This window comes from Rosa rugosa, chromosome 1 (genome assembly GCF_958449725.1).
Source record: "Rosa rugosa chromosome 1, drRosRugo1.1, whole genome shotgun sequence".
Classification (NCBI taxonomy): Eukaryota; Viridiplantae; Streptophyta; class Magnoliopsida; order Rosales; family Rosaceae; genus Rosa; species Rosa rugosa.
The window spans coordinates 64,445,097-64,461,365 of record NC_084820.1 but is presented as its reverse complement, the minus strand read 5'-3'; the positions used below and the strand labels follow the sequence as shown (position 1 = coordinate 64,461,365).

The window sequence follows — 16,269 nt, the reverse complement described above, 5'->3', positions numbered from 1 at the left end:
TGATTTTGTGTTAATCTGTTAACACGATAAGAACCAATAACATAAGGGTATTCTTGTAAATTTGAGTTTTTTTTTTTCTTTTTTTTTTTTTTTCTGTGTCATATATATTAGAAATCCTAATGCATCTTCCTAATTCATCGTAATCCCTTTCTCAATTTCACGACAACCTCAATTTTCAAAAAGAAAAAAGTACCCCTACTGTATAAAATTTGCTTCTTATGTTACTATAAGTTTATAAGATCTTCTAAGTTAAAATTGAGTTATTTTTTTAATGGATCTTAATGGGTTTTAACTGTTAACACAAAACTTAATGATTCGATTTTGGTTTAGTATTACTTAGCCTGGTTATATTAGAGTTTGCAAATTCCTAGTTTTACTCGAAGATATTGTATTTGTAATCCTCTATAAATAGAGGCTCCTATTATCAATGAAAGTAACTCAATCTTCTCCTAAATTCTTTTTCAGCATGTCGTTTAGTGTGTAGTTTTATTTTTTCTTCTTTGTTTTGCTGTCGTGTTAATCTAGTTGATGTCCGTGGATGAATGAAATACCAAAAAGTGCATATAGTAGGAATATCATATATATGCTCATGTTCATTGATAACTCATAATGTGTTTTTTCCTTTGGGAAAAATACATTCGGAATGAAGTCAATAGGATTGGTTTAGTGGAAGCATGTTAGGCTGCAAGTGGGGCGGATGATACAAGGCTTCTCCTGGTAATAGGAGGTCTCTGGTTCAAACCCCAGCTTGTGAAAAATATCCCTTGGAGAGGGGTCATACCTAAGTTGCTCTCAGCACCGAAGTGGTAGCTCACTGAGCCATCATTTTTTACACGAAAAAAAAAAATACATACATTCTGAATGAGAAACGTAGGGGGGTGTATTGTATATGGAATTAGTGGAACTTTTAAAGAAATCTATGGAATTTAAAAGTCTGGGTGTATTCAATATAGACTTTTAACAGTCCATGAAAGTCTTGAGGTATTCAATTAGGATTCTTAAAGACTTCATAAATTCCACCAAAATCTAGGGGTATTCAATTAGGACTTTTAAAAATGAATAAAAGTACAGAGGTATTCAAAATATCATTCATACTTATGGAATTAGAAAATCATAGATAATCATGGACTTTGTAGTGTTAACTATACATACCAAACTCCAATAATTTTCCAGCCTCCAGACCAAAGATTTCAAAAAGTCTATCAAAGTTTCCTCTTCAAAAAAAAAAAAAGGTCTATCAAAGTTCTTCTTTCCACGCACGAAGAAGTTTGTCCTTCATCATCTCTCTTTCTTAATTTTTTGTCTTTTCTCTAATCTTTTATGAGGGTAAGGCTATGGTATGTTAATGTTTCTCATACATCAACTTTTTTTATTACTTTGAGAACTCATTTACCACTTTAAGGACTCATTTTATCACTTGAGAACTCATGTGGTAACTAAGAAAATTTACCACTTTAAGGACTCATGTTACTACTTTGAGGACTAATATTATTATTTTGAGGACTGATTTTACCACTTTAAGGCAATTGTATGCATGTCATACGTTAACATATTGTAGAATTTCTCCTTTTATGATATCAACATTTTTTGATACCCAACATGTTCATTGTAGTTGTTGAATGTGATTTTTGTTTTTTTTTTTGTTCAATTGTGGTACTTTGAACCCTAATAGCAATAAAAATGATTTATGAAACCCTAAAACTCAAATATTGTGGTCTAACCCTAAGACCTTGAACCATACTAAATTTTATCTTATTAATTAATTATTCTCATTAATTTGAATTTATATTATGGTTCAAAAAAAGGTTGAACAATTGAATTTCAATTGATTGATTATAGATCAAGACATTGACCTATATTGCTACAATATATGTTAATCGGCGAAAACAAAATTGATGAGAATAATTAACCATAAACATCAAGTGATCTATATTGTATATTTATGTTGTTGGGAGATTAGGAATAAGAACAAACTCGCTAGACAGACTAACAATCATTTATTTGAGTAAATTTCTATTAGAAGATACTGGAGCATTGAAGAGACAACAAGTTATTATTTTGTTTTGTGTTTGACCAGCATTTGTTTTTTTTTGTTTTTGTTTTTGTTTTTTGTTTTTGTTTGTTTGTTTGTTTTTTTTTAATATTTTGTACATCTTAGGAAATCTGTAGAAGTCATTCATAATAAAGTATATAGATTTTCATGAATCAATAAAAGTCTGTTGCTAAAATCAATGGTTTTAAGAAATCCATAACAGTCTATCAACTTTTTAAAGAGTCTGTGGACTTTTCAAAAAGTCTGTCATTTAAAAAAAGTCTGTACAAATCCAAATACAATACACCCCCCTAGATGGATCACGCAAGTTTCTAATATCTTCATTACGATCTTCAAATCCAACTTCCAATCGGACTATCCATTAGTCCAACTTTATCCCACTATTTGCAATTCTAGCCAAATCCAATTGGATATGTTGCCGAAAAGAAGATGGGGCGACTCTAACAAGGACCCCAACAGCTCAGGTACATGACTTTTCTTAGGGATTCCTCGGATTGATTCTTCTTTTCCGAATTCATTTTGGTGAAAACCGCAGCAGAAAACGAAGAAGGGAGCTTCTGGGCTTGCAGGAGGAAGGATCTCATATTGGTCTTGGCATGTTGGTTAATAGACCTCATGGTGTAACCCCACCTGCAAAAGCCTTGATCTTTCATGGCCTGAACAGCTCCTACACTCACTGCCACAATCCAAGCTTCTCTTGTTGCACACATTTTCAGCGCTTCGTTAATTGATCTATTTCCTTTCAGAATTTGGGTTTTGAACACTATGCTTTGGAATCGTACGGTGAGGGAATATATAGGAGAGAGATGAGGCTAGCGAAACGAAGCTCATCCATGCATTGGTTGCACTTATCCCCAACAGAAAAAGAGAGAAAGGAAGAGGACAAGGTTGTTGTAAGATTTTTGAAATTCCGGACGCTGGCTATGTCCTTGTTTGTGGTACGTCATTATAGGTGACAAATTTTGCAGTGGTTTTTTAGAGAAATCCAGAGGCTTTTGCATCTTGTTTTGCGAGATAAGATAAAGCTAGAGCAAGAAACAAGAGCTCCCCCATAATAATTGTGCGTGACCTCAATAGTCAATACTTCATCAGCAGCTAGCTAATTCGATCGTTCAGTTTCGTACGTATTCATGCGTGTGCATCTTGTATTGCAATTTGATCAATCATGTTTCATTGCTTAACGATGATGAAAAGGCTTCTACTTTTGTCTCTTGTTGATTATGGGCCCGGGCCTGGATCCCCAATTTGTTTATGTGAAATTTGAACTTTAAGCTTCATTCAATGTCTCCACTCTCCAAAAAACTCTTGATCTGATTCATGTAAGATCTTAAGTTGTTTAGAACACTTTTTGATATAGCATTTGCTTCATTTGAAACTAAGGATTGATGAAGGCTTATACAGTTTGTCTCCTAATGATTTAGGTCTTTATCTACACTTCAACACGCTGTGCTAATTGATGCTGCCATTTTATGGTTATGTGGTGTGATCGATTGTATTAGATATTTTGAAATAGTTAGGATTCGTACTATGCTCGAGCCAAATCAATAGTTACGGTCCTCTCCCGTAAGTACTTTATTTATTTTTTCTGAGTCATTGTTCCAAACTTTCAATTGATTGATCACTGTTGTAGTCGACTACTGAAGTTTTAAGTTATAGGTAATATACATTGAATATTTGAATTCATATTGGTAGAAACTACAGATTGCTGTTAGAATCAATCACTATCCCACGTACCCCTAGCCTGCTGATTTTAAATATAAACTGATCAATCATTCCACTAATACCATTTGGCAAAGCTCACTAAAAAACGCAGTTTCAACTCTAAAAGCTAGCAAATAGCCATTTTACTCCAATTAATTAAGGAGCCACAAACTCGGGAAACAAGACGTTTAACTACGTTAAACCCAAGAGCCGAAAATTAATTTTCTAAAGATTTGATCGTGTATAGACTCATAAAATATGTTGTCTATTTTTTGAATTACTCCAAGATATGTGTATATAAATATGATCAATCAAGGGGAGTGTGAAGAGAGTCTTAAGTACAGCAGTATACTAGTGCTTGAAAATTGAAATTAAGGCATATGATAAGTTTGTTGAGAACAACAATCATGCCTTTTCAAAAAGGTTTCCTGGCACCAGAATCTGATCATGGCCAGTCCTCTGAATCTGAACGAAGGTTTCCTGGTACCAGTTTTGATACCATTATGATGATCAAGAAGGAAGTCGAAGAGAGAAGGATGAGGATGAGGAAGGCCGAGAAGGTCGAGAAAGTCATGCATCTAGTTTGCTGGGGACCTAATTAAATGCTAATTAATTAGTCTTATCATGCCATATATATGATAGATATCTATTGTGCATGTAATTATCTCCTTATAATTAGTTATATCATATATAGATGCAGCTTTCTTCCTCTGATAACTTCTTGGATTCAACCCCAGAGATTGGGATTTTTGTAAAGGGAAGATACCCCTGCCCCCAGTACTTCGAAAAGTCTGTGTTCCCACACATCACTATATGCAATAAAATTTCATGTTCACAATCAATTATACACAATATATATATATATACTGCATGCATCTGCATATATAGGAGGGTTTGTGATAATAACAAATTGATATGATCATATCAGATATATTTCATGCTGTACTATTAAAGATTAAGACCAGGGCTCCAAATGAGGGTCCCTCGCTCAGGCCGGCCTCAATAAGCCGGCCAGCTTCTCATCAATCAAAGGCGGGAAACAAATCCTGGAATTTTGAAACATTGAAACATTATGAAACTGAAATCAAGGACTGATCATTAGTGCTAAAGACATAGCCTTTTCTCAGTACTAGCTATATAATCCGATTCTTCTCCAAATGAATTTCTCCAGCTAGCCTTCAAGTTAAGATACATAGGAGAATCCGCTGTTATATACGTGTCGCTAAAATAAGAAAACAAAAATATAGGTAAACACTAGCTAGGCGCTTAGTTCATATATATACATTCAAGTCAAAAATTAAAGATACACATACAAGACGCTTAACAACAATTAAGGACCTCTCAGAGACTATGTACATAGGGTTTATACATATGTATGTGATCTTGCATAATGGTCAGTTGGGACCCCAACAGCTCAAGTACATGACAGTGCGGAAGGACTCTTCAGCCTGTTTGAGCCTGCTGTGATCTGTAGTTGCAGTAGTACTAGTGTTGTTGACAGCAGCGACGGCTTCATTATTAGAATTGCTAAACCCTGCAGATAACTTTGCTATAATTGGCTTGCGAGATGCGAGGATGGAGTTTTTGTCTTTTTGAGCTTGGTCCTTGCTTCCTTGCATTATGTGTCAACCCAAAGCTGAAAGTATGTATTAGACTCTTCTTTTAGAAACAGATCGAGAAAGAGATCGGGTTCAAGAAGAAAGTGTAGTAGTGGGTTCGAAACTTGATCCTGTTTAGGTTCCATACTTGCATATATATATGCATATAAATATAGGGAATTAGGACGAGAACACGTTGTGAGTTTAATTAATTGGGTGATATTAACATATTCCTTGCTGGTTTTGCACTTAAAGATGTAGCTAGTACTAGTTAATTACTTAATTACTACTACTCAAGTGGAAAGTTGTATTGATCGACAGGGACTGTAGCTACCTAGTCAAGCTAAGCTTGAATCATTCATAAACTAATAAGTCATTTCATGTGCAGGAAATCTTGCTGTTCCACTTGGTACTATCCAAATCCATCCAAATTTAATATTGCATGTAATCTCCCTGCTACTTTATTAACTACATATTCTCTAATTAAAGTCCATCAAATTAAGTTTACCTTGTTTATTTTGAGGGATTCTAAAGCTTCATTTTCCAAATCAAATGTCATATAAATCTTCGTCGATCGTTCCAGTTTTGTTTCTTAAGATAGAGGTACATACGTGGTGAGGCTGAACAATAAAAAAGGAAAGGGAAGCACGTTGCCTCCATCGACATCGGAGAACAAAGCATATTGCCACATGATGAGTCGATACACGTTCAACTCTGCTACTGGATAGGGTTGACACCTAACTCCTTCCACTTGCGATTTAATTCTCTGGAGTGTAATATTTATCAGGAACTAAGAACATTTTGGATCCCAAAATGATTGCTGTAACTTAATGTTCTTGTTTCGAATTCAAAACTTCTACTTTACTCTCAAGCTAGTATATATATATAGGATGCACTTTTCCTAACAGGCAGAAGGATGATGTATGGACTAATTGATCAGTTCAAAGTACTGTTCGGCAAATTGAAAAGTGAACACATCGATCAGTACACTTACTGAATTGACGCCATTGGCGAAGAATGAGACCGCAGCAAATAGCTTTTGGACAGTGGCCGCTGCTTCTATACTCTTTCTTTATAATAGACTATGAGTGAAATGCTGACTAGATTAGATTGAAGAGTCAAACAGAATCATGTTTGAGGTTCATTAAAAAGACCCAAAAATCTTTATTATTGGTTATGTGTGCCAGTTTAATTGAAATGTTCACTAAATTTAAGAGTGAGATAAGATCATGTTTTGAGGGTCGTGAGAAAGGCCTGAAAATTTTTAGTATTGGTCAAGTGTAGCGCTGACACCTCAAATTTTTGATAATCCCTGTCTACCCTATTATTGTTAGATTTAAATTTTTATCCATGTAGGACAATTAGTAGTTTGCAGATTTTTTGAAATCTAACCATGTTAACATGATGGATGACGAACACAAAGAACATTGACCATGCTAGTGTACAACCAGGTCAATTTGGGCTTAGGCTTCAATTCATTGTGCTTCACTATCTTGGGCCTCCCCTCCTTGTAATTGCGTACAAGCAATCTCAATTTCATCCTAGTACTCTACCAACCCGACCCACTACATCACTCGCTTTCCCATATCCAAAACGCCAAACGTGTCACAACCTCAATGGCTCCCAATTCTTTTCACTCCCTGGATAAGCCTGTTTTTTCGTGGACCTCTCTCTCTCACTCTTTTCTCTTCTCTCAAAAGAATTTAAATTTAAAAACCCACAAAAAAAATTCACCAAGATTTTCTCTCCTCCCTCCCCACCATGCTCAAATTTTTCCCGGAAAATTCCCAACTCTAAAGTACTCACCTTTCTCTCTCTCTATACCTCAAATGGCCGCCGTCAGTTCTCTCTCTTTCTCTGCTCTAACTCAATCGTCTTTCCCGTCATCTAGAAACTTGGGTTCGAACTCCGATGGTCTGCGATTCCGTACCAGCTTCTCGCTGCATTATGGTGGCTTCCGGTCATCCAATTCCAGCCCTCGTTTGGTTGTTCATTGCATGTCTTCGACTTCAGGTGGGTTTTCTTAGTCCTTTTCGTTTCTGGGTTTGTTTTGATTGCAGTGGAAATGAGAAATATTTCAATGTACGTGTTTGGTTTTGATTCTTGGGTGTTAAAGATCGGAACTTTATAGTTTTTATGAGGACCCATTTTTGGTTTGTGAATTATTTATGGTTTAGTTCTTGTTAGAGTTTATGGGAGTTAAAGCTTGCTTCACAAGAATAGAACTTTTTTTTTTGGGTAATGATGTGTTTGAGAAGTTGAAATGCAGATTTGGCAACTGTAGCTGATACGAAGTTGAATTTTCTAAAGGCGTATAAGCGGCCGATTCCGAGTGTGTACAACACTGTGTTGCAGGAGCTGATTGTGCAGCAACATTTGATGAGGTACAAGAGGACCTACCGTTACGACCCTGTGTTTGCTCTTGGCTTTGTTACTGTATATGATCAGCTCATGGATGGGTACCCTAGCGATGAGGATAGAGATGCAATCTTCAGAGCTTACATAAATGCACTAAAGGAGGACCCGGAGCAATACAGGTTCAGATATTGAGTTTCTCTGTATTTTTTTTTTTTTTGGTTTGAAATGCATGAATGTCAAATTTTGACAATAACTTGGCCTTAGATTTGCAAGAAGTATGCAAATTTAGTAAACATGCAAGTCCTAATTAAGATTGTGCTATAGCAATATAAGTATATCTTTGTGATAAGTAACTAAGATTCCAGTAAGAAGATGTCTGAATTATACAAGTTGCATAGTGCAAAACCAGAGTTTAATGGTTAAAGACAGAAGATAAGTAGAAAGATAAGAGTTTACGTGCTATAATAATCTGAGACACATCCGTAGAAGCCTCTGTTTTGTTCAGGGGAAATTGAATGGAAAGCTAATGGGTGTAAGATTCATCAAAAAAGGAATGATAATTTTTAAGCATTTCTTTCATTTTTGTCCTGATTTTGATAGTCTGAGAAAAAGAAATATGTGTTTTCTTTGCTCTAATTGAATAGGTACGAATTTTTAGTTTTTAATTTGTAACCTTGGAAATGATTTTCTTCCTTTTCTCGTGTATCCAAAATGTAAACTTCAGGTCTAAGAAGTCAGAGATTCCTTACACTACAAATGTGTATTTCCATTAAGAATTTCATATGCGTGTAAAACTTCGGTTAACTTTGATGAATCTCTATCTTATATATTTTAGAAGAGTCTCCATATTTACTAGATAAGTTTGTGCTAATCGCTACAGAGCTGATGCAAAAAAGTTGGAAGAGTGGGCTCGGGCTCAGACTTCTAGTTCGTTGATTGAATTTCCGTCCAAAGAAGGAGAAGTTGAGGGGATATTGAAGGACATTGCAGAAAGAGCAGGTGGCAAAGGAAGTTTTAGCTATAGTCGCTTCTTTGCGGTTGGGCTCTTTCGTCTTCTTGAGTTGGCAAATGCAACTGAACCAACAGTATTGGAAAAGGTTAGACATGCCTCTTATCATCAGTAAAAAAAATTAATTAATGTTATACAAACTTATAACTGATTTAGCTCTCCCCTAACTATTTAAGTCTGTCACTTTACTCACGTGAACCATATATATATCGATATTAACAAATACAGCTGAAAGTTGTTATGAAAGTTATACACACATAAGGATGAGCTTTTGATTTTAATATTTCTTGTGGCTTCTGAAGAGGAGTTAGTGATTTGAGTTAAAATAAGAGACATACATATTTCAATGAGTTTTGTTGTCTGTGTGTTTGTGTATGAACAATGTTTCAGTACTTACACTTTGTTTGCTCTCAAACAGTTGTGTGCAGCCTTAAACATTGAGAAAAGAAGTGTGGACCGGGACCTTGATGTATACCGCAATCTACTTTCTAAGCTGGTTCAGGCAAAAGAACTGCTAAAGGAATATGTGGCCAGGTAACAAATCCCTCTGTACAACACCAATAATCCAATATATAGCAATAACATATGATAGATACACAGATATACAGGATAATAATATTCTAGTTCGACTAAAGTTTTGTTAAGGTTCAAACCTCCTGTTCTGAACCCAACTAAAAGGTTGAAAATTTGCAAACATTAGAATGCATAAAGGATAAATTCTTTAAATATGAGTTCTTGAAATTTGAAGGTTCTTGCATTCCAGTCAAGTATACATCTGTACTTACAATTCAAATGACAACCACGAGTTGATGCTGTTATACCATTTTTTTTTTTTTTTTTGGTTCTGAAGCACCACAATCAACTCCGTGTAATCCCCAAGGCCTTCTAGAAGTCAAATTCATTGCTTTATTTGACCTTTTCTTATCTCTGATTCGCAAAGAATGAAAAGATTCTTTTACTGTTTTCCTGTTGGTGACGGTAGTATTAAGCAATGATTTTGGTTTTCAGGGAGAAGAAGAAAAGGGAAGAAAGGGCAGGAGCACAGAAGGCTAATGAAGCCATTGCAACGTGTTTGGGGGAGCCCCAATATATGGGCCTGTAGTTGGGGTTATCTGGGAAAGCTGATCGCTCTCTATAGCTCTCCATACTGCAAAACCCCAAATCTTTAATGGTTTCAAGATAGAGGTGGAGTTTTTACACTTCAGGCACGTACCTTCCATCAGCTTGTAGGCTTGCATTTTGGTGTATTGTTTGCAATGTTGAGCCGGCTACATTGTATGTTTCCACATAAATATCCCTTTTGAATTACAAAAATGTGTTATAGGTTACAACTTGAACTCAATCACATATCAAATTATGTAAAAATCTAATTTTCATTAGTTCTCTTTCTGTTTCTCTATCACCCTTCATGATTATTACGTATAGCACATGGTAGTAATCTTTAACAACCAAGGAGCAAGATAACTAAAAAAGCCTTTAAGGAAGGAGCCAAATGGTGCCCATATATGCATCATCGCTGAAATTGACGGATTTAAAACCAGTACTGACACACCGAAATGGTCGATGGCCACATGGAAGTGATTTTTACGTAAAAATGAAGCAAGTATATTCCAGAAATACAACCCAATAATTTACAGCTAATACCAATCCTTCACCAAAGAATAAGATAAAAAAGATCTTCACTGATTGATACTAAGCTAAGATGATAGTGAGAGAAATCAATCACTCACAAAGTATGACTTGATAAGGGTTTTGGTTAACTAAGACGAGAAATATCAATTTCGTCCGGAAGCTTGAATGTGTCTGCTGCACCAAACTTTCTGAACTCTGCTTCAAGATTTTCTTCATCTGAGTCAACTCCTTCCTCTTCCTGAGCTCTAGGTGTTAAGGGATTGTGCATACTTTTAGACCTGCAGCCATTCGTAGCGAGAATGTTGACCTGGCCAAGGTGAGAGATTTCCACCATCACAGTGTCATCATCAGATGGAAGGGGTTGCTTCCAGGGTTCCCCATCAATTCTCATGTACGTATGATCAATTGCACCTTTGTAAAACAGAAATTTGATTCGGTGGGCCTATGACCAATAAGAACAGCATGGAATCAAAATAAGGTATAACACTGGATAAAATAAATCATTCATGAACAGATTTTCAGCCTCTACTTCACTCCTGCAGATTAGTCTTGGATCTTTGCTAGACCCACAAAACCATTTTATAGTTCTTACCTGAGCAAGACGAGTCCCATGTCCATTTGGCGCAAGCAATACAAGTCCATGCCAAGCAGAAGTAAAACCTACAACCTCTAAATGGCCATCATCTACAAATGGAGGGGTGAATGCCTGTAAAGTCATCATCCAACAATATATGTGTTAGATCTAAGAAATAAAGAACTTGGGAAGCCATCAATTACTTTATGCAAAGGTCATTTTCCCTATATATGGAAAGACTGAGGAAAAGTAAAACAATTGGACCCACATTATACTTCCGTCTACGTGGTGTTCCCCAAGGATTAAATCCACCAGAAAAGCTAGGCAAATTGAGGCAGACTATCGACTTGATGCTGTTGTACATTGAAACACAAAACATTAGTAAAGCATAATAGGATATTAGGTGAGAGAGAAATCAAAGGAAATTACTGAAACTACGTCAAGTACCAAAGAGGAGTAAAAAAAATCAGATTCAATTTAACCCCTGTGCAAGAGATAATGCTCTCTTGCAAAATAAACATTGAATCTGTGTTGGCACTGGTGGAAGATAGCAGTAACGCCCCTTCATTTATGAACTATGAGGAACAAATAAGCAGAAGCAAGAACATCTATATAACATACTTCTGCAGAACCACTAGAATTGAACTAGAGTTGGGGGGGGGGGGGGGGGGTGCGCGGAATATCTGTCAGCAGTTCACCACCACCACCCATGAAAACAAAGAAAACAGGGGGAAAACATAGTACAAGTAGTGAAGTAGTTCAGGGAAATTTGCAGTTAGAAAAGTGAAGTCGGCAAACAAGCATATAAATTAAAATAAGGATTAAAAAAATACATAAATAAAACTGATAACTAAACAATGGACATAATCGGTATGGACCATTCTCTTAAATCAACCGGAAAAGTAATTTACATGCAGGTCAAAATACAGCACTTGGCATTAATCAAGGACCATCAGGTTCGACTAAATTATAATAGACAACAATTTACCTGTGAGGAAGGAGGAGCTCTTCCCATTGATCCCCATGGTTTTTTATAATCATCACCTTGGCAAATTGAGCTATATTCCTATTTTGAAGAGATAATTAACTTGTCATCAGGGATAAGGTGCTAGAAAGTTAGCATGCAGACATAAATAAGAGAACAAACTCCTAAAAACAAATTTGGAAGCCATTCCAGACCCTAAATATATGGACCTGTTTAATTTTGAAGGCTAACCGAAAACTTCCTAAAACATAAATGCTCACCGGGCAGAATTCTGAGAAAGGGAAGGAGAAAACCAGCCTTGTGTACACCCAAGCTTTGCATAAGTAGACTGCATACAGGATTATAAAAAGAAAAAGAGTAGGTCAGAATATGCACTGTGCAAAATGCAGTTACACTGGATGACAAGAATGCTTTAAAGGATTTATTCAAGCAGTTTTAATTTACAGAATTGTAAGCCCGAAAGTTTCTCTAAACCAGCCCATATCAGTTGAAAGGAATTTCTTATAATTGCCCATTACTGATGCATTAGGATCAAGTTTAAGAATCCATAACAATTAATCTTTCAAGTCATGCACATGTTTTAAGTTCAAACCTGCTCTGTTTAACATCTATGGTGGATGTTGCATCCTACTCTTTGAGTTTGTGCACACATTATAAATTTGCCGAAGTCAAATATTAGTTATCATGTTGCTACATGATGTCCCTGAATCATAATGAACTTGCAGGAAGTGCATACCTGATTAACTAACTGATTTTTAAACTTTTCAGGATGCAACTTCCGCTCTGAATGAAACGCATATGATACTTCAGCATCCATTCCTAAGAAAACCATAAGAAAGTAGTGTTAACTTCAGAAAAGAACAAAGTTTAGTAAAAGAGGATAGTGACCAACAATTAGCCAGCTTATACGTGAAAGAAAAAAGAGAGATAAGTTGAAGCAAAGTTCACTGCTGACAAGTGTCTATGGCGGGATTTAACTAAATGGACACACAAAAGGAGATAGTGACTAGAAAGACTCAGATAAGTTTGCACATAAACTTCATACTACGTGAAAGAATCCAAGGGAAGCACTCTTACCCATACTGAAGTAATTCCAAAATCCCCCACGAAATGTATGGAAGCCCTCCTGCAAAAGCATTCCAACATTTGCATGTATAAGAACAGACCAAGATTGTTACTTGTCTATAGTGTAGAGCATTCAAACTTTTCAAAGAAACATATTGACATGATACTTCTTTAACAATTTGTGTAACACTTGATTCCTAACTGAAAAAGAACCAAGGGGTGCCCCTTTTTCGTTGCCTAGGTTACACCTTCGGAATCGGAATACCACAGAAGGGAATTTTTAGAATGATTCCATTACAATTGAAAACAGAGAGTTGCTAGCACTAAAACCAATAAAGTTAAGTCTATCCAAATTAGATTCATTCTTCTGCAAAAATTAAACAATAGACATCCTAAAAGACAGCTTGATTTAGTTGCCAAACAAACTTAACTTCTCTGCCTGCTACTCTTTGGAACAATGGAACTGGTTCTTTTGGCTTAACAAATTTAACTGTGATAGAGATGGAGGATAGTTACCATGTTCAGCTCGTTTGTGTCAGAGACACGGCCAAAGGCATGCAAAGAATGGGGTAGCTCAAGAGGTGCAATGGGATCCAATGGACCTCCTTTTGGAATCTTCATCCTCATGAGAAGGTGCCAGCTAGATCATTATGAAGAAAAGCGAAATCAAAATTTCAATTTACTTAGAATAGAGTAATGGTCAAAACTGCAAAGCAGATGTATAACTGGCCTAAACAAAAGGGAGATGCATGAACAAAATTTGTTGTCGAAGAATTAATACTTCAAAACTTCATCATCTAGAGACAGGTAGAATATACAACAATATATTCCCTAGAAGATGATTTAAAATGATAAGATCGACGTTATCTAGGCAGCAGTACTGTGAATTACAGCATTTGGAATATCAATAATATGTAGAAGAATCATTTTTGATTGTGAAACCTGTCTATCTTCATTTCCTTGGCTCCCTTTACTTGACGCAAAAAGGACTCCACAGCATGTTGATCTGTTCCAGGATTCTTCTTCCCCTGGAATAGCCAAACAGAATGTCATGCATGCACAAGTCGAGGAATCAATTGCTGCACTACTTTACCCCTGATACATACATATCTGTGTGTGTGTGTGTGTTATTATTCAAAAATTTAAAAGTGGAGCAAATCCAAACATGGCAGTGCTACTTGAGGGTTATTGCAAGATATGTGTCAAATCAAGAAATGGAGAAACTTGTTGACTGCACATCTTCAAGCACACAAAGCTCTCAGGATAGGAAATACATACCCAGCCAAATGCAAATGGAAGATTGTTTCCAGTTCCTAAGGGTACTGTTGCTATCGGTGGCGGATGAGCTAATTTCAGATCAGAAACAACACCAAGAAGCCAGCCAGCAGTTCCATCACCACCTGCAGCCTTAAAAGAGTTTGCTTCACATGTCAGAAAGACCATGGATAACACCTCAAGGTCAAGAAAACACACACCACTGATGTTGATTATATAATTCGACTCACAATTATCCTCAGTTTCTCTTGAATCTTGGTAGCAAATTTATCCCCATTGCGCTTGAGCCTTTCTAGATTGACATAAATTCGGTGCAGCACCTTATCCGGAGCCTCTTCCCCCACATCAAAAACCTAAAAATGCAGCTAGAACATGAGCTAACAGCAACCAAAATACTAATTCAACCCCTAAAAATCTAACAACATCTCATCATTAACAATCTACCTGCCAGTCATTGAGGAGCTGACGATACGTCACAAGAAGATTGCCACCAAGCTGACCACCACTTTTGGAGTTGATAAACACCAAAACTGGACACTCGGGCTCATCACAATCTTCCCCATCACGCTTTGATTCGGATTCAAGTACATACTTGGGAATCTTGAAACTCTTCAAGAAATCAGACCGAGAGCTGGAGTTGGCCATTTTCAGACTAAACCTGCAATTATTTAAATCCTATATATATAAAAAGAAACCCCTTTTCTGGAAAACTGTCAATTTCAAAATCCATTCAATGCATGATTTCCACATGTCAAACAAACTATGTTTGGATTGGACGCAGACAAAAAAAAAAAACGTATAATGGGAAATTCAAAGGCGGAATCTTTAAGCTTGATGATGAACATAAAATGTAGAAAAGAGTTGAAATTTAGTTGGAGCAGGACCTGTGGGAGCTATGAGGCTGTAGCATTAGCCAATCTGAGCAGCTAAACTTTGATTCGGAAGACGAAGAGAATCTGAAACATGGGATGTATAAAGGTAATGGATTTCGGATCCAAAAAGTAGAGAGAAAACGCGGAAGGCGGAGATTACGGGTTGACTTGCTCTCAAAGCCTCCGACGGCCAGAGATTTTTATACTATATAGGCGAAAATGCGAAGGCTAAGTTATTGAAAACGTGATCCAAATTATTGAGGGGAGGGGGAAGCGAAAATGGAGTCTTTGAAAAATGTTACAAGTCATTTATTGAATTGAAAGGAATTGAGTGGGGACTCCCAGCGTTCCTTCCTTCCTTCCTATGGGTGTCGTTCTGTGCGCGCTTTCGTTGGTTCCTAACAACTTCAAAACGTTTTGGATTTCGAGATTGGATTTCGTAGGATTGACGTCGGATTCCACTTGGCTATCTTGCTACGTGGGGTCCTCTATTTGGAACTAGCCAAAACACGTGTGCGAGGTGTGCGAAGCGGTCGGACCATTAGGATTCTTCTATTTTACTTACTTGAAAAATAGGAGATTGAAATTTTAATTTAATAGAGTATTTAAGTTTTTGAGATTTAATTGGTTGGTTAGCTATGTCGTGAGTAAGATTGTTTGGTTTAAGACATTTCCCGATTTTAGAAGTGGTGTGATGTTTTGTGATGGGGCCTCAAACAAGTTGATAATCTTGTTGACTACATTGGAGATTCCATTTGAGCTGGCCCATTTCTGTCTTTGTCAAGTGAATCCATTAACTATTTTCTGGTTTAAATTTAAATAGCAGTTAAATTCAACTTAACTAGCCTAACTATTAGGCTTATAGTAGGGTACTAGGATTGCTAAGTATAACGATTTAGTTGTCAAGTTTAACCATCAGGGAGACGGGGATCTGGGTATAATGTAGGGGTGTACACAATTTCAGCCTGCAAACTTGAAAAGTAGGAGAAATTGATGATCTTAAGAAAACTATTGTACCGGGTAAAGAATTTCATTTACCACTATGACCAATGAATAACAACACTGCTAAACTGATAGCTTCGCCAAGGTTTTGAAATTGAATAGTCTATTTTACGAGTTTATAGCACCCAAAAGTTAGGTTTTTTAT

General features: G+C 36.5%; 2 protein-coding genes across 2 annotated transcripts; one reads left to right on the top strand and one right to left on the bottom strand.

Annotated features, from left to right (window-relative positions):
- The first annotated feature begins 7,050 nt into the window (after positions 1-7,050).
- LOC133726115 (protein THYLAKOID FORMATION1, chloroplastic) lies at positions 7,051-10,098 on the top strand. The gene is made up of 5 exons (XM_062153597.1): positions 7,051-7,365; positions 7,622-7,889; positions 8,591-8,807; positions 9,138-9,253; positions 9,728-10,098. The coding sequence occupies exons 1-5, from the start codon at positions 7,182-7,184 to the stop codon at positions 9,819-9,821; spliced, it is 879 nt and encodes a 292-aa protein (XP_062009581.1). The 5' UTR covers positions 7,051-7,181; the 3' UTR covers positions 9,822-10,098.
- A 96-nt stretch (positions 10,099-10,194) lies between these two features.
- Positions 10,195-15,488, bottom strand: LOC133726114 (diacylglycerol kinase 5-like). Its single transcript, XM_062153596.1, has 13 exons — positions 15,135-15,488; positions 14,695-14,908; positions 14,481-14,603; positions 14,254-14,382; positions 13,918-14,003; positions 13,492-13,615; positions 12,988-13,036; positions 12,647-12,729; positions 12,171-12,238; positions 11,914-11,991; positions 11,194-11,278; positions 10,944-11,057; positions 10,195-10,793 (listed from the first exon to the last, which is right to left on the bottom strand). Exons 1-13 carry the CDS (start codon positions 15,158-15,160, stop codon positions 10,476-10,478), a joined length of 1,497 nt encoding a protein of 498 aa, XP_062009580.1. The 5' UTR covers positions 15,161-15,488; the 3' UTR covers positions 10,195-10,475.
- Between the last annotated feature and the right edge of the window lie 781 nt (positions 15,489-16,269).

Coding starts and splice junctions, on each gene's coding strand:
- LOC133726115 (XM_062153597.1), top strand. CDS start 7,182: ATGGCCGCCGTCAGTTCTCTCTCTTTCTCTGCTCTAACTCAATCGTCT. Junction 7,890..8,590: donor GAGGACCCGGAGCAATACAG/GTTCAGATATTG, acceptor TAATCGCTACAG/AGCTGATGCAAAAAAGTTGG. Junction 9,254..9,727: donor CTAAAGGAATATGTGGCCAG/GTAACAAATCCC, acceptor TTTGGTTTTCAG/GGAGAAGAAGAAAAGGGAAG.
- LOC133726114 (XM_062153596.1), bottom strand. CDS start 15,160: ATGCTACAGCCTCATAGCTCCCACAG. Junction 14,909..15,134: donor CAGCCTCATAGCTCCCACAG/GTCCTGCTCCAA, acceptor AAATAATTGCAG/GTTTAGTCTGAAAATGGCCA. Junction 14,004..14,253: donor TTCCATTTGCATTTGGCTGG/GTATGTATTTCC, acceptor TGGCTATTCCAG/GGGAAGAAGAATCCTGGAAC.